The sequence below is a fragment of the Ranitomeya imitator genome, chromosome 6 (assembly GCF_032444005.1).
Source record: "Ranitomeya imitator isolate aRanImi1 chromosome 6, aRanImi1.pri, whole genome shotgun sequence".
Classification (NCBI taxonomy): Eukaryota; Metazoa; Chordata; class Amphibia; order Anura; family Dendrobatidae; genus Ranitomeya; species Ranitomeya imitator.
The window spans coordinates 246,302,263-246,327,598 of record NC_091287.1 but is presented as its reverse complement, the minus strand read 5'-3'; the positions used below and the strand labels follow the sequence as shown (position 1 = coordinate 246,327,598).

Genomic DNA, 25,336 nt, shown 5'->3' with positions numbered 1-25,336 from the left:
AAAAATTCAACATTCCTACCTCCTTATTCACAGAATTCATCCTCCTAAAAGACAATGTATATACATTCCTCAACTCAAAAATGAACTTCACACATGCCTCCATAAAAGTCCTAAACAATCCCCACCACAAAATTTTCTGGAGCCATGGCTTCCTTTACAACTCCTTCAACAATGACGAAATCATGCTAAAATCCCCCTACATGTTCACCTGGGAAAAAACTCTGAACTCTACCTTCTCCCCAGAAAATTGGGAAGATGCTCTCTCAACAACCTATAACTCCACAATTTCATTTCCACTCCAAGAGACACACTTTAAAACAATTAGCAGATGGTACCTCACCCCGGCAAAATTGGCTCACTTCGGACCCTCAACGTCCCCACTCTGCTGGAGAGATTGCGGTTTCAAGGGAGACCTAATTCACATGCTTTGGCAATGCCCTAAAGTCAAAAATTTTTGGTCTCTGATTTCCACTACCTTTAACAGACTCTCCAACAAAGTCTTTACCCTTACCCCCCAAATGGCCCTCCTATCTATTAACTTGGATGAATTGGACTCAACACTCCAACCTCTACTCATTCATCTATGCCTTGTAGCAAAAAACATCATTACTCGCCACTGGAAGAATAAAACACTACCCAATCCGAATATTATTTTACAATTATTCCAGCAACATAGATCCCACGAACTGAAATTCGCTCTGATCAACAACCAGTTTGGAAAATTCTGCAAGAAGTGGAACAAATGGGACAAGGCCTTTCCGCCTCCCATCACTTGATCTATTCGCCTCTAACATATAGGCTTAATATTACTTAATTCTTAATTCCCAATTCTTAATTCCATACACTATCCATTAATTAAAAGATTAGTGTCAAATGCTTTGGATTAAATGCTGTCCTCATATGATTGGCCTTAAATGGCTTGCAATCAATTCAAAGTCCTATGAATAATATAATTTGAATAATTTGATTAATTTGCAAAAATTGTCTACAATAAGTTGTATTACAATGAACGTTCCTTTTGTTATATTGTAACTGTAATTGCTACAAGTTCTTGTTAAATGAATCCAATAATGTATCACTTAGACTGGTTTCACACTTGTGTACAGGAGGGCTGCGGATGGCAGCGTACTTCCTCCCTTCTTCCTCCATGAAACCATGTCTATGCTCTGCCTACTTCTCCTTGCGTCCTGTGTTGCCCTGCATACCTATCTTTATCATTGGGTATGCGAATATATGCAGATGCCTCTGCATGCGCCATTTTGACGCTGCGCTGACCGCAACAAAATGCAACATGTTACGTTCTGCGCAGTTCAATACGGTGCATGGGGAGGCATCTGCATACATTTGCATGACCTGCGTACCCGATGATAAAGATAGGTATGCAGGGCAACGCAGGACGCAAGGAGAAGTAGGCGGAGCGTAGGCATGGTTTCATGGAGGAAGGGAGGAAGTACGCTGCCATCCGCAGCCCTCCCGTATGCTTGTGTGAAAGCAGTCTAAGTTGAATGGGTTGTGAGGCAATCAGAGTTCTTAGATTTGGCAATGCAGCTAAGCTGTGAAAGCTAACCCCACCCACACCACAGCTAACCCCACCCACTCCAGGGTCTCTGTGTACATAGCTATAGACAGTGAGGTGCTTATCGCAGGAGGGGGCAGAGTCGGACAACCTAGCACATGGCAGTTAGCCCTAGCAATGATAATGTCCTAGTGATAAAAACCCTCAAGGGCTGCAAAGTTGTTTGATATGTTATTCTGTTACCCTGCTGAATATTACTAATTTTTTAGGGGGGTGGGCCCAATCAGGGCTTTTGCTCTGGGACCCCATAATGTCTATGTACCCCCCTGACCTATGAAATATTTTCCAGGTTAACAACACCATAAAAGAACACTAGTGAACAAGACACCTAACATTGTGTGAATACAATCAAACTCTGGAATTTTTCTTGCACCAAAGCTTTGATTTGTGCTTCAATTATATTGTAAATGTTTCAGCTTACTCTCATAAGTGCATTTATTAAAATGCCCATAGCAGCAGCAGGATTCACAGGACTGTATAGGGAATATGGATTGTATTGCCAGAAGCATTGAACATTACAATAAAGAAATAAGTAGCCAGATGGAGCACCATGGTACACTTTCATCCTTTCCAATTGTTTCGTTACAGAGAAAGATCTTTATTGCACTGCAGAGGCATCGTGGAATGAATGATGGGAATAAATACGCAAAGATATTGTGTAAAGCTTTGCTAACATGTAAAATGTTATGAAGTGTTTGAGAAACCGATTTTCTCAGATCTTGAATTACACCACACTTTGATCTATTCCCGGGGTTTCTATGGATATCACATATGTGGGTGTACATGCCAACGCCTGATGGACCATTTTTTCATTATCTTTAAATAGCACTAAATACACTGCGAAGGAGATATGCCAGAGCAATGCTGAAACAATGGGAAAATCATTTTATAACAGGATACTAAAAGTGATAGAAATAGGTGTAATCGTCAACCAAACGGCCAGTGGTGAAACATCTCATCCATAAATGGTTCTCGTCACTGTGCTGCTATAAAAGCACATTACTTCTTTTAAACTCAGACAAAGCAGGAGACTCTCCAGGAAACTGGCATTTTTTTCTGAAATATCTTTTCTGTCATTGTTTTTTTTTGGACGTTTCCTGGGTGTTTTTCCTACAGTTTCGGCTACCCTTGTTTTCCGGGAGGGATTTTCCATGGTTTTATGACATTTTCACGGTCTTTTTTTTTAAAATCTTCATTACATAATGTGGTCAATATAAAGGACCCCCCCGCTCCCCCCCTTCCTGATCAGGGTCATTTCAGATTTTATCGTACATGAGTTTTTAATGACTCTATAATTGCTCCTTGTTTGGATATTCAAATAATTTTGGTTTCTTTTTTTCCGCAACACATGGGGATTCATTTTTATGTCATTTTTATATCCTTCTTTTGCGGATACCAGGGGAAGATATAAAGAATAATAGGATATACATGTCTGTTTTTCACATGGACTCTCACACTACAAATGTGTAAAGAAAGTACCTCACAACACAACTCTACACACCTGTCTGACTCTTGTTTAGAAGAGGGGTTTCAGGGCAAAGAGAACTCAGTTCTGGCCACAGTAAACTGGCCCTGTACCCCCCTTCATATACAGAGATCAAGAGGGTAAACATGCAAAGAAACAATGTCTGCCTTCTCTTTGGGGTGTCTGGCTGAGTGGGACAGCAGCTTCCCTCCCCCACAGCATCACAATCTAGTGAAAGTTTCTTAGGGTACCGTCACACAGTGGCATTTTGATCGCTACGACGGCACGATCCATGACGTTCCAGCGATATATCCGTGACGTTCCAGCGATCTCGCTGTGTCTGACACGCTCCTGCGATCAGGGACCCCGCTGAGAATCATACGTCGTAGCAGATCGTTTGAAACTTTCTTTTGTCGTCTAGTGTCCCGCTGTGGTGGCATGATCGCATGGTGTGACAAAGGTGTGCACGATATTGTATACGATGTGCGCATAGTAACCAACGGCTTCTACATCGCACATATGTCATGAAATTATCGCTCCAGCGTCGTACATTGCAAAGTGTGACAGCAGTCTACGACGCAGGAGCGATATTGTTACGATGCTGGAGCATCACGGATCGTGCCGTCGTAGCGATCAAAATGCCACTGTGTGACGGTACCCTTAGAATGCACTGACCTTTGAAGACATGAGTGCAGAGATAAGAGTGAACTGCCTCAGTGCAGAGATAAGAGTGGACTGCCTGAACGTTTAAGCCATGTGCACAAGTTCAGGATTTTTCACGTTTTTTTCGTGTTTTTTCGCTATAAAAACATGATAAAAACGCGTAAAAAACGCTTACATATGCCTCCTATTAATTACAGTGTATTCCGCATTTCTAGTGCAAATGTTGCTTTTTTTTCCCGCGAAAAAAATCGCATTGCGGAAAAAAAAGCAACATGTTCATTAAAAATGCGGAATTGCGGGGATTCCGCACACCTAGGAGTGCATTGATCTGCTTACTTTCTGCATGGGGCTGTGCACACCATGCGGGAAGTAAGCAGATTATGTGCGGTTGGTACCCAGGGTGGAGGAGAGGAGACTCTCCTCCACGGACTGGGCACCATATAATTAGTAAAAAAAAAGAATTAAAATAAAAAATAGTCATATACTTACCCTCTGATGGCCCCGATGTCTTCCCGACTCTCTGCGCTGCATGCTGCCGCTTCTGTTCCTATAGATGGTCTGTGTGAAGGACCTACGATGACGTCGCGGTCCTGTGATTGGTCGCATGACCGCTCACGTGACCGCGACGTCATCGAAGGTCCTGCACACACACACCATCTATAGGAATGGACGCCGCTGAGGAGGTCGGCTTTCTGCAGGGTGAGTATAACCATTTTTTTTATTTTTTTTAATTATTTTTAAACATTCTATTTTTTACTATAGATGCGGCATAGGCAGCATCTATAGTAAAAAGTTGGTCACACTTGTCAAACACTATGTTTGTGTGACCAACCTGTCAGTCAGTTTTCCAAGCGATACTACAGATCGCTTGGAAAACTTTAGCATTCTGCAAGCTAATTTCGCTTGCAAAATGCTAAGAAAAACGCAAAAAAAACGCAAAAAAAAAATGCAGATTTCTTGCAGAAAATTTCCGGTTTTCTTCAGGAAATTTCTGCAAGAAATCCGGATGTGTGCACATACCCTTATAGTCCAGAAGTAGCTAAAAGGGTTTTTCGGGGACAAAACTTGCAAGTAATTACAACATCATGAATTCTAACAGAATGTAATTTATACATTGCGAGGTCTCCCCTGCTCGTCACATAACCGCAAATATGATTTGCATACTTACATTCACGTACTGACTACTGTCTCTGTTACTTGCCTTAATGGTCTCAAGAACCAAGATTACTAGTGTAATCATACTGACTTAAAAAATTATGATACTAGGTCATTTTTACCAGGCAATGAACACTGTATAAACAAAACCCCAAAACAATGGTGGATTTGTTGTTTTTTTTTTTTATTTCACTGCACTGGGAATTTTTTTCCCATTTTCCAGTACACTGTCATTCATAGGAGCATAAAAAACAAAGTTTTAATGAAAAAAATGAGAGGAGACATAACAGCAAAATATGCACCCATTGGTGGAATTAATTATCCTAACTAAGGTGAGTGAGTAATAAGATAATTAATACAATCAGTGGCTGTGTATGCTTTCGATTTTATCAGAAACTTTTTATTGTTTTTTCTTTGCTCCCATATTGAAATGGGATCCTGATTGAGGAAACTGGTGTGGATTGAAGTAAATACCTAGATAATGAGAGGTGATCATCTTGGAATATTTGTGAGTGGTGGTAACCAGCCACTCACATAGATAAATTGCTTTAGTTTTTTATATATGATTTCTTTTTTTATTTTCATCTTCCATTCTGTCAGTAAGCTTTGTGGGTGTGAGCACTCCTCATAAAAATTTTTTTAATTTCTATCTTGTGTTACCTCGCATTCAAACTACTATTGGTGTAGATACAAACAAACCATCATCTGGTCTTGTTAATTACAGTAATTTTTAAAAAATGTTATGGATTTTGACTGAAAGGAATGAGAAAAGTAAGGGTCGATGGGCATTGCTGTCTTGGTCCGGTGTCTCCTCTCTTCCTGCGATGCCTTCCTCATTTTTGCTTTGTGTGTGTCATGCCCTCAGCCGCAGGTCCGGTCTCCGCTGCGCAGGGAGGCTGGCGCCTATTACACAGCTTTGCTCACCCTGTCCATGGCTCCAAACGTTCAGCGGCTCCTTTCTCTGCTAAGAACCTGCATCCTCTTGGCAGGTATCCTGGAAATGATCTTAGGAGCCACGCCCCGCTTCCTGCACATACTTAAAACAGCAGGACACCTGTTCGCTGTGTCATGATGCTCTGTGCATAAAAAGCACCCTCCCTTTATGGGAGGTGCCTGGGCAACGTGTTCATTCTCTGGATAGTTGCCCCAGCTTCAGGCCACACTCTGCTGTGCTCTGCACCTTAATGATACCTCTATTTTCACAGAGTCCTCTTCTGGCGATTCCCATCCTGGACTCCTCTGGTCTCTCCGGTTCCCACTCCAAGTTGTCTTGCCTCTTCTCACGGAACCCTCCTGACCCAGCTACCGGTGGGATCAACCTTTCTGGACTTCATGAAGCTCCTGGGATTCTCTCCACCAGCAGGCCCAAGTATTCTACTGTGTTGCTAGATTGTCAGTATGGGTCGTCCTCTGGTCCTGGTTTCGTGGCATTCAGGCCACCTGGTGTTGTGACGGGGGAATCCCTGTATAGGGGTACACCTAGCCCGGTGCTCCACTAGGTGGTACAGTGTTATGATCCAGAGGTTCTTTCCCTCTGACTCAGTTTCCCTTTTTATTTTTACTTTAATAAATAGCTTTTGGTTTATGAGATCCACTCTCCTGTCTTTTGAGTATCGGGTATACAGCCGCCACTGCACCATCAGTGGTCTAGTGAGTCCACTATACCTTGTCCCACTCTGTGGGCATTACAGTGTGGATGACGTGTCCTATGTCATTCACACAGTGTCCCCAGCATCCCACTCCTGCATGGGCATACTTTTCTCTGCCCAGTCAAGGGCAGAGCAAAGTACTACAGTGCGCAGGCAATGGGAAAGGTCAAAGAGCCCCATTACATGCGCACTGCCATACTTGACTATGCCCTGGTCAGGGCAGAAAAGTATGACTATGCAAGAGTGCGATGCTGGGGACGTTGTGTGGATGACGTAGTATGCAGGCACCGGACCAAGACCAGCAACGTCCATTGGACTGGTGAATATTATAAAAGGTATTTTTCTTGTCTTGCAGGCCGGATTGGGGGCATATATATAGCATATTAGAGTGCTGTATATCAGGGCTGAAAGGTGGTGGCCTTATTTCACATAGGACAAACCTGGTGAAAGTTTCCTTTAATGCTATTAAGTATTACCTCTTGTCATTACAATTAAAAAGGTTGTTCCCTTCCAAACAATGTCCTGTCCAAGTTCCAGTGTGTTAACAAATAACAAACTGTGCTGAGCTCACTTTCCCTGGATTCACTGGCGAGTCTGCACTACTTCTCCTAGTGTCTGGCATTGGCTGCGTTGCTGAGGTCACAGACAGTGTGGCAGCCAATCAGAAAGCCCCACTTCTCTGAACGAGCTCACTGAGTGTCTGCTATGCTGTCAATGTGATGTTAGCACCGCAGCCAATACCAGACTCCAGAAGTAGTGGCAGAGACTCACCGGTAAACCCGTGGAAGGTTAATACAAGGTAGTTTGTTCTGTTTTAAAGGGAACCCATCACCAGGTTTTCCCAACATAACTGAAGGCAACCACCTTTAACGCCTCTTTTTCAGTAGTCTAGCCACCTGTATATAAGTCCCCTATTAGTCCCCAACCCCCTCTGCTTATTAAAAAAATACCTTTTATAATCTCCCAGTGCTGAACGGTCTGGTTCAAAAGGCTTCACTGGTAGTGCTCGACACCAATACTATCCCAAGCACTGTCCTCCTGCACTGCTTGATGTGGATGACGCGTCCAACGTCATACTCACAGTGTCCCAATCTCGCTCCTGCACAGGCGTACTTCACTATGTCCCGCTGAGGACTTTACTTTCGGGCTTTACTTCTGGGTCATCTGTACTATTTGTCCTCCCCCAGAACATAAAATAAGAGATTTTAAAGGTGACTAGTTCCCTTTAACAAACTTTAGCCGGGGCAAAACATTATCTGAAAGGGAACAACCCCTTTAAGTATAGCAGGGTATGAAGTGTATCAATATAGTTATTAGAGAGGAAGCTGCCTAACTGTTCTATATTGAAAGTCATTTAGGACTTCAGTAACACTCCACTGGGAGTACTAGATCAACATACATTTTGGCCATGTAATGTATTTTTTTAGTGATAAATGAATGCATGAATGTTAATACAAAAACGCCTCTAACTTTACAGCTAATTGAATATTTTATTTTCTTTCAACAGATTTCAATTTTACGGTAGATAGCTGATGTTTGTACAATCATTACTTGTTTGTTTTCAATCCATTTTTTGTTGAAAATAATCATATATAATATGATGTGCTGTGAGGAAGCCTTTCATGAGCCCTTTACCATTTATATCACAAATTTAATCCAATTATAAAAGGATTTCATATTTTAAAGATATTACTGTAGCAATTTTAGTATCACCTTTTTCTGGTGTCACAAGTAAGGAAGTGAAAAAAGAAAAAAAAATGCTTTTTTACATCCTTTCCCTAATAAATTGTTTGTCCAAAACTTTTTTAACACCCATTGCAAAAGTTGATATGACTGAAAGATATTGGACATGTGCAGGTACATTCAAAAACAATACATAATAAAATATGCTTATAGATGACCTAAGTTTAGCAGTTTCCATACCTGCTTTTCGGTCAATATCACACGTCCAAGGAGCTGATCTTCTAAGCCTTTCATGGTGACAGTAAAGTCAATGACTGCTGTCTTGGCACTGATTTCAGGGGTATAGGCCGGGTTGGCCAGTTTAGTTGTAATATAAAGAGTAAATCCTTTCATAACATCAACTTCTTTATCACCAACTTTTACCTACAAGAAATCAGACAATTTATATTTATCAGTTGTAGCCTCTTATTTAGCATTTGAAGGTGATTTGCACTTTGTAAAGATTATGGTATTATTGGAGCTCAGCTAAGAATGTGTCTGTGCCTCCATTTAAAGCCTCAGTCACAGATTATATCACACTTGACAGAAATTTTTGGCCATCACTATAAGTCACTGAGAAGTGCTGAGCACTGTTGGTGTCGGTTCTGTCTGGCCACAGGTCTTGATTTCCATTTTTAACCAAAACTTTTACGCAGATGTTAGCGAAGTTGGGTTGCTTCTGTCTATAAATGGTTCCAGCTGAAAAACACAGAATTCTGAACATAATTATACGTAAAAATATATTATCATCTTACTTTGAAGGTAGAGCCAGATTTAATGAAATTTTTCTCCAGAACATTATCAAGTGCCGGGTCAAGTTCTTCTCCAACATCTTCTATCATGAGTGGTCTTCCCAGAGAAAGGCTGTCCTCCAAGTGGGTCCTGAAATATTTGTGATTCAGGGATGTCACCTGGGATTAGAGAACAAATGGAAGAAATCAAAAAGCCTTTTCTATATCTTTTCTATTTTTCGTTTTCATTAAGTTACTTTGTATCTTCATATTTACTACTCCAAAGTATGTGTGAAAGCTATACTGTAACCTTAATATAACCATATATTACACTATGAATACATATATTTGCAGAAGATGTATATTACACTACCGTTCCAGAATGTTCTATAATAACAGCATTGACCTCTGACTCAGTTAATGGAGTCCTCATAAGAAATTATACAATGATAATTTCATATAAATGTAATAATGATAGAGAAAGTGCAGGAAAAAATAAGATGTGCAAAAAAAATACAAAAGCGTTTGCCAAGCCTAATCTGATATTCAGAACTATACCTAGCACTTTACAGCATGTGGCTGGGTTTTATGTTCTGTAACAAAGAATAAGATAAATAAAATTATAATTGGGATTTCATGTTTATGGCTTCCTGATAGATTTATTAACAACATATGGGCCATCAGAATTCAGTGTTAATTACCAAGCTGCAGGCACAACTTTTTTAAGTGAAACGGAGATACACAGGAAAGAGGGAAGGGTGGTTATTATCATCATAAAGCCACTGACAATGGGGATCAAACTAAAATAATAGGATGCAAATTAAAAAGAATGCCTTTGTCATAGATTTTTGTTCAGAACTAAAACAATAGTCTTAATCTACTACATATAACGGAGCAAAACCATAGAAGATGTAGAGGTTTGCGGTTGCACTTATAGTGGACCTGATTAAAACTGACCACTTTTGCACTTAGTTTATTATCACTGCTTGCTTGAGAATTCTTTCTTTTATACCAAACTGTTCCAGAGATATGGGCCTTTTTATAAAATTCTCATTTCTATGGTCTTTACCAAGGGGGCATTGAATATAGTGCAATAGTGCAGAGTAGTGATGAGCGAGTATACTCGTTACTTGAGATTTCCCGAGCATGCTCGAGTGGTCTCCGAGTATTTCGCCGTGCTGGGAGATTTAGATTATGTCGACACAGCTGCATGATTTTTGGCTGCTAGACAGCTTGAATACATGTGGGGATTCCCTAACAAACAGGCAACCCCCACATGTATTCAGGCTGTCTAGCAGCCACAAATCATGCCGCTGCGGAGACATAAACTAAATCTCCGAGCAGGCCAAAATACTCGGAGGGCATGCTCGGGAAATCTCAAGTAACGAGTATACTAGGTCATCACTAATGCAGAGTAATGCTAAGATACGCACTCAAAAAAACAGCCCTTGTGGTAAAGATCATAAAATTTGCTCTAAATATAAAGAACCATATCTCACAGATTTAAAAAATGGCATACTCAGGGGAGCAGTAGGAATAGAATAATAGTAAAAACTGGCCACTTTTGAGCCGGTGACAAGTTCTCTTTAAGCTTTGGTATCTCAGGGTACCCTATAACCACTCGTACACACAAGAGAATACCAGTGTTATAAGTGAGATACGATTAGGCAAACCCAAGGTTGAAGTAATTCTTCTGGTTCATGCAGAGTCATGAGCAATTGGTATATGGCAATAAAGTTTTCTTAATCTTACCTGTAACTCATTGTTCTTCTCTTTATTCTTAATCCAGATTTTACCCTGACCTTGTGGGTCTATAAGAAGGGGGAAGCGAGATGCTTTCGTAACAATGATTCCATTCTGAATAGAGAGGTCATCGCTGGGAAGTCCTTGAAGATTCCATTCACCAATCGTAGCATTGTCCACCAGCATAGAGATGAGATGCAGGTCCTAAAGAATAAATGAAAGCTTCATATTGTTAGGTTTACAATGTGGAAAACAAAATCAGATTTTATAAATACGAGAGTTTGGTCTGGAAAAAGAGACATCATGAAACATCAGTCTGAGGTTTGTCCTACTACTTTTTCATATTATGTATTACATGAAAATCGCCATTGTGCTGTAAAGCTTGGTAAATTTGTCAAATAATCCACTTTATATAAAAAGTACACTGGCGCAACTGAAGAAAATCATTACCAAAATTATATAAGAACATTATAAATATTCAACACCCTGGGTATGTAATACACTAAAGGTACCTTCACACTAAACGATATCGCTAGCGATCCGTGATGTTGCAGCGTCCTCGCTAGCGATATCGTTCAGTTTGACACGCAGCAGCGATCAGAATCCTGCTGTGATGTCGTTGGTCGGGGCTAGAAGGCCAGAACTTTCTTTGGCCGCTGGCTCTCCCGCTGACATCGCTGAATCGGCGTGTGTGACACCGATTCAGCGATGTCTTTGCTGGTAACCAGGGTAAACATTGCGTTACTAAGCGCAGGGCCGCGCTTAGTAACCCGATGTTTACCCTGGTTACCATCCTAAAAGTAAAAAAAACAAACGCTTCATACTTACCTTCAGCTGTCTGTCCTCCGGCGCTGTGCTTTCCTGCACTCACTGTGAGCACAGCGGGCGGAAAGCAGAGCGGTGACGTCACCGCTCTGCTTTCCGGCCGCAGTGCTCACAGCCAGTACAGAGAAGCAGAGCGCCGAGGACAGACAGCGGAAGGTAAGTATGAAGCGTTTGGTTTTTTTTTACTTTTAGGATGGTAACCAGGGTAAACATCGGGTTACTAAGCGCGGCCCTGCGCTTAGTAACCTGATGTTTACCCTGGTTACCAGGGGACTTCGGGATCGTTGGTCGCTGGAGAGCTGTCTGTGTAACAGCTCTCCAGCGACCAAACAGCGACGCTGCAGCGATCCGGATCATTGTCTGTATCGCTGCAGCATTGTTTAGTGTGAAGGTACCTTAAGGCCTCCCCCATCCCCCAGCCATACTTCTGACTGACACAAAAGCAACAAAATGTACAATGTTCTTTTCTGTAAGACTTTTGATACTCAATAGACTTGAATTATTTCCACTATTTTTTTTTATCTTTGTAACATATAATAATAATCTTTATAATAATCTTTATTTTTATATAGCGCTAACATATTACGCAGCGCTTTACAGTTTGCACTCATTTTTCATCGCTGTCCCCGTTGGGGCTCACAATCTAGGTTCCCTATCAGTATGTCTTTGGAATGTGGGAGGAAACCGGAGTACCCGGAGGAAACCCACGCAAACACGGAGAGAACATACAAACTCTTTGCAGATGTTGTCCTTAGTGGGGCTTGAACCCAGGACTCCAGCGCTGCAAGGCTGCTGTGCTAACCACTGCGCCACCGTGCTGCCCAGCATATGAATTATTGTGCACAATAATCATTCTCTCTATCATGCGTGTGGCTAACAGAAGAATTTTTAAAAAGATATCAAGGGAGGACAAATAAGGATTTCAATACTTTCGGTAGTAGTTGGAAAGGTTAAATAAGAAATTCTGTCTACATCTTTTGGAGGCAAAGGGTGGGCACATAGGTACACTCATATACTGCAGTCATATTGCAGGAGATATCGATCATCGCTGTTAAAACAGGTGTAAAAAGTAATATCCTTATTGTTCCGTTATTTTTTAAGGTGCCACCGAAAGCCTGACAGTTTTATGGCACTTTGAGAGGTACTGGACTAAAATTCTTCAACAAGAACTCAATCTTACAAGTCAGAACTTTTCCATTACAATGTCATTTTTTTTGGTCCATAAACCTCAAATGTCATTTATTTGAGTCTTTGAACCATGACAGCTACTCTATGCTGTTGCAACCAAGAAATATAGAACTGACAGAGAAAATTAATTAAAATGTCCTGCTCTTAGACAAAACCAAAAGTGACAACAGAGGTTTGAAACGTTCAATCACTTTCTTCCAATCTAAAATGACAACAAAAGAAGATTGGGGATGTTTAGGCTTGTTGGAGAATTCAGAATAATCCTCTTTATACATACGAGGCTCTTTGATTTATTTATTCACCTGTCGGAGGAAAAAGTGCAAAGCAGAATAGACACTTACGAAGTGAGAGAATGAACTGCAGCCCACTCATACTGCCAACTTATACAACAATAACACATAGCCAACACAGTGGCTCAGTGATTAGACCTGTAGCTTTGCAGCACTGGAGATTGTAAGGAGATTGTATGTTCTGTTATGTGAGCGCCAATGGGGACAGTGATGCTCATGTCTGTAAAGCGCTGTAGAATTAATGGCGCTAAATCAGTAAGCATAAAAAATTAATAAATAATAGTACAGCATTAATGGTAATGATAAAATGGTGCTTTAATACCGTATATACTCGTGTATAAGCCGAGATTTTCAGCACATTTTTTTTGTGCTGAAAACGCCCCCCTCCTCAGCTTATACACGCGTCAGACATCAATACTCACCCTCTGTCGCTGGATCTCCATCCCTGCATCTCCGTTATCCGGGCGCCGGCAGCTTCTTCCTGTGCAGAGCAGTCACATGGTACCGCTCATTAAGGTAATGAATATGTACGTGTCTCCACTCCCATAGGTGTGGAGCGCATATTCATTACCTTAATGAGCGGAACCATGTGACCGCTCAATACAGGAATAGCTGCCGGCCCTGGGACAACAGAGAAGCAGGGAAGTGCAGAGACTGCACCAGGAGGGGGTGAATATGACGGAGGAGGACGGTGGAGCCATGCATACACGGGGGAGTATGGGGGAGCCATGCTTACATGGGGGAGGACGGTGGAGCCATGCATACAACGGGGGAGCCACACATAGCAGGACAGGGATGAGGGGACAATGCATACCCAGGCTTATACTTGAGTCAATAAGCTTACCCAGTTTTCCATGGCAAAATTAGGTGCCTCGGCTTATACTCGGGTCAGCTTATACTCGAGTATACTGTATATGGTAAGTTATGAGCAGGTTTCTGCATTATGACAACCTGATCTAGCTTCAGTCACCTTACAGTAACCTAAAATTGTTGCAAAAACATGTACAGTGAAACGTCATTTTAAAAATACTTTTTAATAATATTCAATCCCATGACAAGGTAACAAATGTTAGATAGGTACATGTCTAAACTGCCAGCACCAGCAATAGGGCACATTATTTGTGTGATATGTACAAATGTAAAATTGACCTAGTAAAACATGTGCAAAAACAAAATTGATTGCAACAGGCACACTTTGTATAGTTGAAAGATACAGTTAAATGTCTGGATTTGGGGGAATTTTGCTTTGTGATATAAAAAATAAACTTTCCTCTTTACAAAAAAGGCTGCACAAGAAATTAAAAATTTCCGTAGGGTCACTTGTGACAAGCAAACATACCGTCTGACGGAGTTTGGTTTGAATTTTTTTTTCTCTCAAAAATATTGTCCTGCTTTTCTTCGGCTTTCTAGTGCATTGTGAATGAAGAAAAATAAAAGCTATTGTAATTGAAATGTATTGATGACAGATACACTAAACCATATAATTGATGAACCACACTAGATCTGTCACTGCTTCTTGCACCTTTGCTATCTCTCCCCCCCCTTTATCAATTGAATTTCTTTATTAGATCCAACACATTTCTGTCAGGAGAATTTGTCTTATATTTTAGGGCATACACTTTCTGCCTTTAATGCTGTGCTGTGAGCTCTGACATCAACTCTAAAATCACCCTCCAATGGCTGCTGCATTCCCAGCCTAAAGGTACCTTCACACTAAGTGACGCTGCAGCGATACCGACAACGATGTCGATCGCTGCAGCGTCGCTGTTTGGTCGCTGGAGAGCTGTCACACAGACAGCTCTCCAGCGACCAACGATGCCGGTAACCAGGGTAAACATCGGCGCTCTGCTTTCCTGCACTGACTGTGAGCACAGCGGCCGGAAAGCAGAGCGGTGACGTCACCGCTGTGCTTTCCGGCTGGCCGACGCTGACACAGGATGCAGGAGGAGTGCAGAGAAGCAGAGCGCCGGGGACAGACAGCAGAAGGTAAGTATATAGTGTTGTTTTTTTTTTACTTTTACGATGGTAACCAGGGTAAACATCGGGTTACTAAGCGCGGCCCTGCGCTTAGTAACCCGATGTTTACCCTGGTTACCAGTGAAGACATCGCTGAATCGGCATCACACACGCCGATTCAGCGATGTCTGCAGGGAGTCCAGCGACAAAATAAAGTTCTGGACTTTCTGCAGCGACCAACGACATCACAGCAGGATCCTGATCGCTGCTGCGTGTCAAACACAACGATATCGCTAGCCAGGACGCTGCAACGTCACAGATCGCTAGCGATATCGTTGTGAAGTTGTTTAGTGTGAAGGTACCTTAAGCCTACTACTTGCATTATGCGTCAATTTTTCCTGATTGACTGCAGTAATACCATGTGATATGATAGTTAGATGACATTGTGAAGAAGCAAGCACCCAAGATCATGTCAGCCATTTATTCAAAGTTTCCTAGGAGCCATTTATCAACACAACACTAGGCCAAATGTTGGTCCTGCTATTGTGATCAGCCTGCGTGGTTTAAATGCGCTACAATGGCCTGCAGCATGCAGGGAATTTGTCTCTTATCGAAGATATCATAGCAAAGGGAGCTATTAACAGCAGATTTAGGTGATTTATCTGCCCAACTGCATTCAGTATAGCAGAACCATCATCAGACAACCATTAATACCCTCACTGATTGCATGCCAAGGTGTATAAATGCATGTATTACTGCACGTGCAACTGTAACTCACACTTTGTTTCCATTTTTTTAAATTTGCATATCATTGGCATATCTGTCGATCCAGTGTTTTTCATAGTTCCACGACTTTTCCTTCTTGGTAGTGCAATTTCAAAGTTGATGAGTGTGGTTATACAGTACATATACAGTGTTCAACATAAATCAGTATACTTTCTCTGAAAAGTAAGATTTTAATCAATATCTGACTAAACACAAGAACAATTTATAAAGTTTTGACAAGAGTGTCATAGAACATTTTTTTCATTTTGTCAACCTATAACATTAAAGTAAGGTTAATGATATAACTTTACAAAAGTCTTTAGGTTTAATCAAATTTATTAAAGCAAAAATAAATACACCTTACATAAAAAACAACTATATCTAGTATTTTGTATGACCTCTATGATTATTAAGGACAGTACCAAGCTGTGTAGGCTTGGAATGAACAAGTTTTTGATAGATTGCAACATCTATTTCCATTGTTCAAGAATGACCTCTTTTAGAGCTTGGATGCTGGATGGAGAGGGATGCTCAACAAGTCTCTTCAGAATTCCCCATAGGTGTTCGATTGGGTTGAGATCAGGAGACATACTGTGACCCTGACTTACTACTCACAGGCAAGCTGTGAGACAGGTTACTTAGGAAGTCCGAGGTCAGGAACCAGGAGGACTCGAAGTGCAGAAGGGTAAGTCAAAAGCGTGGTCAGTAAACAATCCAGAGTCAAATGTCAGGAAAGTACATCAAAATTAAGGAGTACAAGAAATGGATAGTTAGAGGCTAATTCCAGGGTCAGATACCTAAAGTCAGAAAGTCAGACAGCGTCAAAAGCAGAAGGGGAATGCACAAGAGAAGTCACAACAAATTCAAGGTCCGGTGACAGGGTCAGAGGAAAGAGGCACAGAGATAAGCAAACACAACCTGCTTAGGCAAAGCTACCACTGACACTGACTAATAACAGCTAGCCAGCTAAATAGCTTGCAAATAATTAAAGACAGGAGGCACCTGAGGAAACGCCAGCAGACTTTAACAGATAGAGTAGCAGGACTGTGAATCAAAATGCTAACAGCCTAGCACATCCCAGGATCAGATTGGATGACTGGACTGTCACTCACACCACCAACAATCCCACACACTCCAGATTCCATGGAGTGGCTGATTTGTCACTCAAAGTGTTCCTAGACCACAGTCTAGGATGCCCATACTTGGGCATTGAATCATTTTCACCCTGTAGTTCTTGAAACAATGGGCTTTGATGAGTGTTTTTGAATCATTGTCATGGTGAAAAAGTGCATGTCTACCAAAGGTACGTAAGGACCTTAATGGTCTCACATAAGGACACGGACACCAACATGTTTCACCATAGGCACAATGTATTTTTCTTTGTACTCCTCACCTTTGTGATGCAATATAGTTTTGAAGCCATCAGTTCCAAATACCTATACAGTTAGGTCCAGAAATATTTGGACACTGACACAAGTTTTGAGTTTTGGCATTTTAGCTGTTTACCAGAATAAATTTAAGATAATGTTATAAAATCAATATGGGCTTAAAGTGCAGACTCTCAGCTTTAATTTGAGGGTATTTACATACTAATTGGAGTAAGAGCTTAGAAATTACAACTCTTTAATATGTAGCTGCCTCTTTTTAAAGGGACCAAAAATAATTGGACAATTACCTCAAAAGCTCTTTAATGGTCTGCATGGGCTCGTTTATTCATAATCAGTTCTGCAGATAAAAGGTATGAAAAGGCAAAGAAGTAAAATGTTCTGCAATGGCGGAGTCAATCCTCAGATCTCAACCTCATCGAGCATGCATTTCACATATTTAACCCTGCTGTTCTGTTCGGTCTGGGGAGACCTATTTTGAACTTTGGTATTTTTTGGGGTGTTCAAGATGCGGTTCTGAAACTTGTGGTTGATTGACTTAAATGAGGATGGGTCGGTCGGCCACGGGTTTCAGAGCCGCATCTTGAATATTTTAAAGAATATTGAAGTTCAAAGTCGGTCATTTTTGACCAACAGAACAGCAGGGTTAATCCCATTTTGACCCTAGACGTGTAAGTACATCCTAGATAGTCAAGTACTGAACCTGCATCTTTACCAGCACATGCCTCTAACAGCCTTGGGTGGAAGCACGATCCAACCGCATCTGTTAAATGCAGTTGTCAATAACTAACAGCGGCATTTAACTGGAGCAAGTGATAAGTCCTGCCCATTGCCACCTCTGTCACGTGACAGTGGGATGATGATGTGCTGGCATGATAGCCGAGGGTCTGCAGAAGACTCTTGTGGTTGTTATTGCAGATCTCTTATGAACACTGGCCGTTCATAGGAGATGAAGATTTCTGCTACACAATGCAGGGCTGAATCCCTGCAATGTGTATCGCAAGCGATCAGTTCATCCCAGATTCAAGTCTCCTAAGGGGATTATTGAAGCAAATAAAAAGGAAAAAAAAAGTTTTACAAAATATTAAAATATACAATAGTTCAAATCACCAGCCTTTTGCTCTATTCAAAATAAAATAAAGAAAAAAATACACATATTTGGTCTTGCTGCTTTAAGAATGTCCCATCCATCAAAATATAAATTAATCCGATCTGTAAATCACGTAACAAGAAAAAAAAATCAAAACGCCAGAATTAAGTTTTTGAGGTCGCTGCAACATTGCAATATTGCAAATGCAATAACAGACGATCAAAACATTGTATCTGCAATCTTGCCTTGCGCAGGCGTGTACTATGGAGGACAGAGAATGAACTTCAATCCAATATTGCAGCCAGCATGCAGCCAGCGGGTAAGGAAAGGGTGAATCAAAAACCCCCAAACCCCGCCTCCATGGCTGAAGATTGTTCCCTCCAAATTCAGGTGACAGTGTCCCTTTAACTTCTGTGGTTGGCTTGAAGGTCTCTGTGAGATGGTTGCATTTCCATCTTTGTTACATTTGTGCATCACTTTTGCTACAGTATTCTGACAGATAAGTAAGGTTTTGCTGATCTTCTTGTGGCCTTCACATTTCTTGAGTAAAGAAATTATTTTTATTCTCAGGTCTTGTGACATTTCTCTTCCCTGCGATGCCATTACTGACAGCATGAAAGGGGAAGAACTATTCTTTGTTAAATAACACCCTTTTACAGTCAACTGTCTGCTGAGCACCAATTTAATGAATAATTAAACTTACCCGTGGCTGAATGTTTGTTCATTTCAATTTTGTAGTCTAATCTTTAGTTTTGCCCCTAAAGGTACCGTCACACTAAGCAACGCTGCAGCGATACCGGCAACGATCCGGATCGCTGCAGCGACGCTGTTTGGTCGCTGGAGAGCTGTCACACAGACAGCTCTCCAGCTACCAACTATGCCGGTAACCAGGGTAAACATCGGGTTACTAAGCGCAGGGCCGCGCTTAGTAACCCGATGTTTACCCTGGTTACCAGCGTAAAAGTAAAAAAAAAACAAACACTACATACTTACCTTCCGCTGTCTGTCGGCCCTGCGCTTAGTAACCCGATGTTTACCCTGGTTACCAGCGAAGACATCGCTGAATCGGCGTCACACACGCCGATTCAGCGATGTCAGCAGGAAGTCCAGTGACGAAATAAAGTGCTGGACTTTCTGCAGCGACCAACGACATCACAGCGGGATTCTGATCGCTGCTGTGTGTCAAACTGAACGATATCGCTAGCCAGGATGCTGCAACGTCACGGATCGCTAGCGATATCGTTTAGTGTGACGGTACCTTAAGACTTTCATTGTGGCTGATTTTGTCCTGAATGAATTTTAAGTACTGTAAATATATATATATATATATATATATATATATATATATATGTATATATATATTTACTAGATGGTGGCCCGATTCTAATGCATGGGGTATTCTAGAATATGCATGTCCACGTAGTATATTGCCCAGCCACGTAGTATATTGCCCAGCCACGTAGTATATTACCCAGCCACATAGTATATTGCCCAGCTATGTAGTATATTGCACAGCCCACGTAGTGCAAAAGCTCTGGAAAAGCAAAATGGCTCCTCACCCACCAAAAGAAATTCAACAAATTCTATGCTCTCAAATACCAATATGCCCCCTCCTTTCTGAGCCCCACAGTGTACCTAAACCACATATTGCATATACATTTGGCATTTCTGAAGTGATGAGAGCCTGCCTAACTTATGGCTGCATGCCTCCACGAGGACGGGCTGGGCAAAATATATTGGTGACTACAGCGTACTGGTAACTACAACAGCAGTTGTAGTTGCAACATTCAATGCTACTTGCTTCTGGAAAATACCCATTGAGTCAACATCATAACTACACCTGTAGATAAATTCCCCAAGGTCTATAGTTTCCCAAATGAGGTCACTTGAGGGGGGGATTCTGCTCTTTCAGCAATTAGTGGCTCTATATATGGAGTCCACAAACTGTTCTAGGAAAATCTGCGCTCCAGGAGGCAAATAGTGCTCTGTTCCTTCCGAGTCTCTCCGTATGGCTAAGTAGTACTGTACAGCCACATATGGGGTATTGCCACATTCAGAAGAAATTGTGGGTCAAATTTTGGTGCCATTTTTACCCAGTTTTTGTGTGAAAATGTAAAATCTGGGGCTAAAACAAAATTTTGTTGGTAAAAAATGTAGTTATTTTTTCTTCACTGTCCAATGGTAGAAAATTCTGTGACACACTCATGGTGTCAATATGATCACTGTACCCCTAGATGAATTAATTGAGATGTGTAGTTTGTTAAATTGGGTCACCCATGCAGAGTTCTGTTGTTCTAGCATCTAATGGGCTCTCCCACCGAGTCATGGCACCTGCAAGACATAACAGTAAAATCTGGCGCTCCTTGCCTTTTGAGCTTTGCATTGTGCTTGAAAAATATTTCCTGATTCCATGTAGGGTATTGGCGCACTCAGGAAACAATGGAGCTCAGATTGTTTAAAAAAAATCCTTTTAGCCCTTAGAAAAATTAAAAACTTGGGGCTAAAATAACATTTTAGTCGTAAAAATGTAATTTATTCTTTCATTACCACTCAATGGTATAAAATGATATGAGGCACATGTGGTGTCAATATGATCAGAGTTTTCAACCTTTTTTTATTTAATTGTGAACAAAAAAATGGTCAATTGTGAAGTTATAGGCATTATCAGCTTATTACAAAATTAAATCAAACAGTTTTCAAGTGAAAACTTTATTCTAGGTGATGTTACATTTGCACATAGGACCCCTTGTTCGAAAGAAGCTTCTGAACTCTCTCATCCATTGAATTTGTCAGTTTTTGGATGGTTTCTGCTTCAATTGTTTTGCATGTGGACAGAATACCCTCCCAGAGCTGTTGCTTAGATGTGAACTGCCTCCCGCCATCATAGACACTCCTTTTGATGATGCTCCAGAGGTTCTCAGTGGGGTTGAGGTCAGGGGAAGATGGTGGCCACACCATAAGTTTGTCCTCTTTTATGCCCATAGCAGCCAGAGATGCAGGTGTGTTTTTTGCAGCATGAGATGGTGCATTATCATGCATGAAAATGATCTTGCTGCGGAAAGCACGGTTCTTCCTCTTGAACCATGGCAGGAAGTGTTGCTTTAGAAACTCCACATAGATTATGGAGTTCATCTTTACCCCTTCAGGGATCATAAAGGGGCCGACAATCTCTCTCCCCATGATTCCAGCCCAAAACATTACTCCACCTCCTCCTTGTTGGTGCCTTAGCCGTGTTTTCATGGGGTGTCCATCAACCAGCCATCCTCCACTCCATCCATCTGGACCATCGAGCGTTGCATGGCACTCATCGGTGAACAAAACAGTTTGGAAGTTAGTCTTCATGTATCGTTTGGCCCACTGGAGCCGTTTCTGCTTGTGTGCAGAGGACAGAGGTTGTCGACAGAATGGCTTACGCACAGCTGCAAACCTCTGAAGGACCCTGCATCTTGTTGTTCTGGGGACGTTGATGGCACCAGCAGCTTCACAAACTTGTCTGCTGCTATGACAAGGCATTTTTGCAGCTGCTTTTTTAACCTTACACAATTGCCTGTTGGAAAGAGTCCTCAATTTTTCCTTATCAGCACGCACACATGTGTGCTGGGAATCAGCTACATACTTCTTCATTGTGCGATGATCACGATGAAATGTCTTGGCAATGTTGATTGTAGTCATGCCTTGACCTAAATACTTCACAATTTGTTGCTTCTCAGCAGCCGACACATCCTTTTTCTTTCCCATTTTGGCCAAAAATGTAGGCTGCTTAATAATGTGGAACAGCCTTCTTAAGTAGTCTTGCCTTTACTTGCTTTCAGTGATATAAAGATCCCTGACACACATCACCATCAATGAGTTTAAATGACAAACAAAAAAAATCTAAACTTATCACTCCTAAACTCTTTGGGCATAATAATTTGGAACACAGTGTAGGGCAGGGGTGTCAAACTGCATTCCTCGAGGGCCTCAGACCATGGGTGTTTTCAAGATTTCCTTTGCATTACACAAGGTGCTGGAATCATTCTGTGCAGGTTATTAAATTATCACCTTTGCAATACAAGGAAATCCTGAAAACATGACCTGTTTGCGGCCCTCAAGGAATGCAGTTTGACACCCCTGGTGTAGGGGTTTCTGTTGTTCTGGCACCTCAGGGGCTACGCCAATGTGACATGGCACCCTCAAACCATTCCAGCAAAATCTGAATATGGCATTTCTTCCATTCTGAGCTTTGCACTGAACATGAAAAGTAGTATTCCCCCACATATGGAGTATCAGTGTAATCAAGAGAAATTGCACAACAAACTGTATGGGTGCAATTTCTCTTGTTACCTTTATGAAAATGCAAAATTTGGGGTCAAAGTAACATTTTCGCGAGGAAAATGTTATTTTATTATTTTCATGGCTCATCATTATAAACTTCTGTGAAGCACCTGGGGGTTCAAGGAGCTCACCACACATCCAAATACATTCCTTGAGTGTTCTAGTTTACAAAATGGGGTAACTTGGGGGAAGTTTCCACTGTTTAGGCACATCAGGGGCTCTCCAAATGGGACATGACGTCCGCTAATGATTCCAGAAACTTTTACTCCTTCCCTTCTGAGCCCTGCCGTGTGCCCAAAGAGTAGTATTCTCCCTCATATGGGGTATTGGCATACTCAGGAGAAATTGCACAACAAACTGTATAGTGTAATTCCTCCTGTTACCCTTATGAAAATGCAAAACTTGGGGCTAAAAAACATGTTTGTGGGGAAAATTTGATTTTTTTTTTATTTTTATGGCTCAATGTTATAAACGTCTGTGAAGCACCTGATGGTTCAATGTGCTCACCACACATCTAACTCAGTTCCCTGAGGGATCTAGTTTCCAAAATGGTGTCCCTTGTGGGGGATTTTGACTGTTTAGGCACATCAGTGGCTCTCCAAACACGAGATGACATCCGCCAATTGTTCCAGCAAATTTCGCATTCAAAAAGTCAAATGGAGCTCCTTCCCTTCCGAGCTCTGCCGTGTGCCCAAACAGTGGTTTTCTCCCTCATATGGGGTATCGGCATGCTCAAGAGAAATTACACAACTAATTTTGGGGTCCATTTTTTCCTGTTACTCTTGTCAAAATAAAAAGAATGTTATCTGTAGTAAATTTTTTGTGAAAAAAGTTAAATGTTCATTTCTTTTACATATTCCAAAAAATCTTGTGAAGCACCTGAAGGAATAATACTCTTCTTGAATGTGGTTTTGAGCACCTTGAGGGGTGCAGTTTTTAGAATGGTGTCATTTGGGGATGTCTTCTATTATATAGAGCCCTCAAAGTGACTTCAAATGTGATGTGGTCCCAAAAAAAGGTTTTGTAAATTTTGTTGTAAAAATGAGAAATTCATGGTCAACTTTTAACCCTTATAACTTAAAAAAAAAAGGTTCCAAAATTGTGCTAATGTAGAGATAACATTTTAGAAATGTTATTTACTAAGTATTTTGTGTGACATATCTCTGCGATTTAAGGGCATAAAAATTCAATTTTTGAGTATTGCAACATTTTCAAGATTTTCTCCAAATTTCCTTTTCTGTTTCACAAATAAATGCAAGTCATATCAAAGAAATGTTAGCAGTATCATAAAGTACAATATGTCACGAAAAAACACTCTCGGAATCACCAGGATCCATTGAAGGGTTCCAGAGTTATTACTTCATAAAGTGACAGTGGTCAGAATTGTAAAAATTGGCCTGTCATTAACGTGCAAACAACCTTTGGAGTAAACGGGTTAACCCCTTTCCGACGTGTGTAATAATACGCCCATGTCGCACTCACTCCCTTTGATGTGGGCTTTGGCGCTGAGCTCACATCTTTCCCGGCATATTTCAGCTGTTTTGGATAGCTGACTTGTGCCTCTAACAGGGTGGAATAGCGATCCACCAGCGGCTGTTAACCCATTAAATGCCACTGTCAAACTCTGCGCTTCAGGGAGTGCGCCGGAAATCTCACGCATTGGTGACCCCATCACGTGATCGCGGGCCATCAATGGGTTGGCAGGACAACCAGAGGTCTGGCTCTGGGAAGAAGAGGCGCAAAAAACGAAAATGGAAAATGGTAGGGGGTTAAGGGGTTAATGGAAAATCTGTATTCCAATACAATAATATAGAAAAATACAGAATATTAATACATAACCAGGCAGATGTTCCATTCCAGGGCTAAAGCAAGAATAGTTATATGAAATAGCAATTATGGAAATAAAAACTGCTGAAAAGATTTGAACCCCACCATAAAACATTACAAACATGAAGAGCTTTTATAATATTTACATTTACTATTGATTTTGGCCACAAGTGCTCTGTAATAAACTAGTGAGAGTTGGTAAAGAAATTTACAAATGTCCAATCCTCGCCATCTTGACTTTAACGCTTTCTGACACAAGTATGTAATCTGATTTAGAAACAGTCAAAAAGCATTCTAAAATACTTTATAAATGGAACTTGAAATTCTATGTCCCACCAAGTAATAAAGTACGAGATCCTGGATGACTGACAGTAAAATCAATAAGTAATGTGCAGAAGTCAGATTCCAGAGACTTCACAAGGTAAGCTTCACAAAGGAAGTTTGGATCGAACTCCTTCATAGAAGGGAATAGAAACTACTCTATATATTTTTTATACTTTCCATTGGCTGTAAGAAAAAAAAAAGAAAAGATCACTTCATTATAGTCAACAGAAATAATTCTATAAAAGATGTCTTTGCAGTGTTAAAACACTACAAACACGTACCCTTCCATCTCCACTCTGGACTAATCATTTAGGCAGTGCCCTGTGCCCCCCAACTGCAATATCAGAAATCACATCAGCCCTCTTGCACTTGTAGAGTCACAAAATATAGGACAAGGCACAGCTATTCCCTAATAATAAACTAACCCATGAATGATTGTGCTGCCCTACAGCTGAGATCAAGAGAGCCCTATAATGAGTGTCCTCCACTTTAAGGCCGGCCTCACACTCAGCGTATAAAAATACGGTCCATATTATACGGCTGTAATACGCCACAAAATTCAAAAAATGGTGATCCGTAAGTACTCCGTAGGCAGGGTGTGTCAGCGTATTTTGCGCATGGCATCCTCCGTATGTAATCCGTATGGCATCCGTACTGCGAGATTTTCT

At 41.2% G+C, this 25,336-nt stretch overlaps 1 protein-coding gene across 1 annotated transcript in view; it reads right to left on the bottom strand.

Annotated features, from left to right (window-relative positions):
- Positions 1-25,336, bottom strand: part of LOC138642420 (dynein axonemal heavy chain 5-like) — a 546,381-nt gene that overhangs the window by 86,340 nt on the left and 434,705 nt on the right. The window contains exons 63-65 of the mRNA XM_069730567.1: positions 10,714-10,908; positions 8,986-9,141; positions 8,432-8,614 (exon numbers count right to left, since the gene is read on the bottom strand). Of these exons, the coding sequence (XP_069586668.1) occupies positions 8,432-8,614; positions 8,986-9,141; positions 10,714-10,908 (534 nt within the window). The remainder of the gene's footprint in view (positions 1-8,431; positions 8,615-8,985; positions 9,142-10,713; positions 10,909-25,336) is intronic.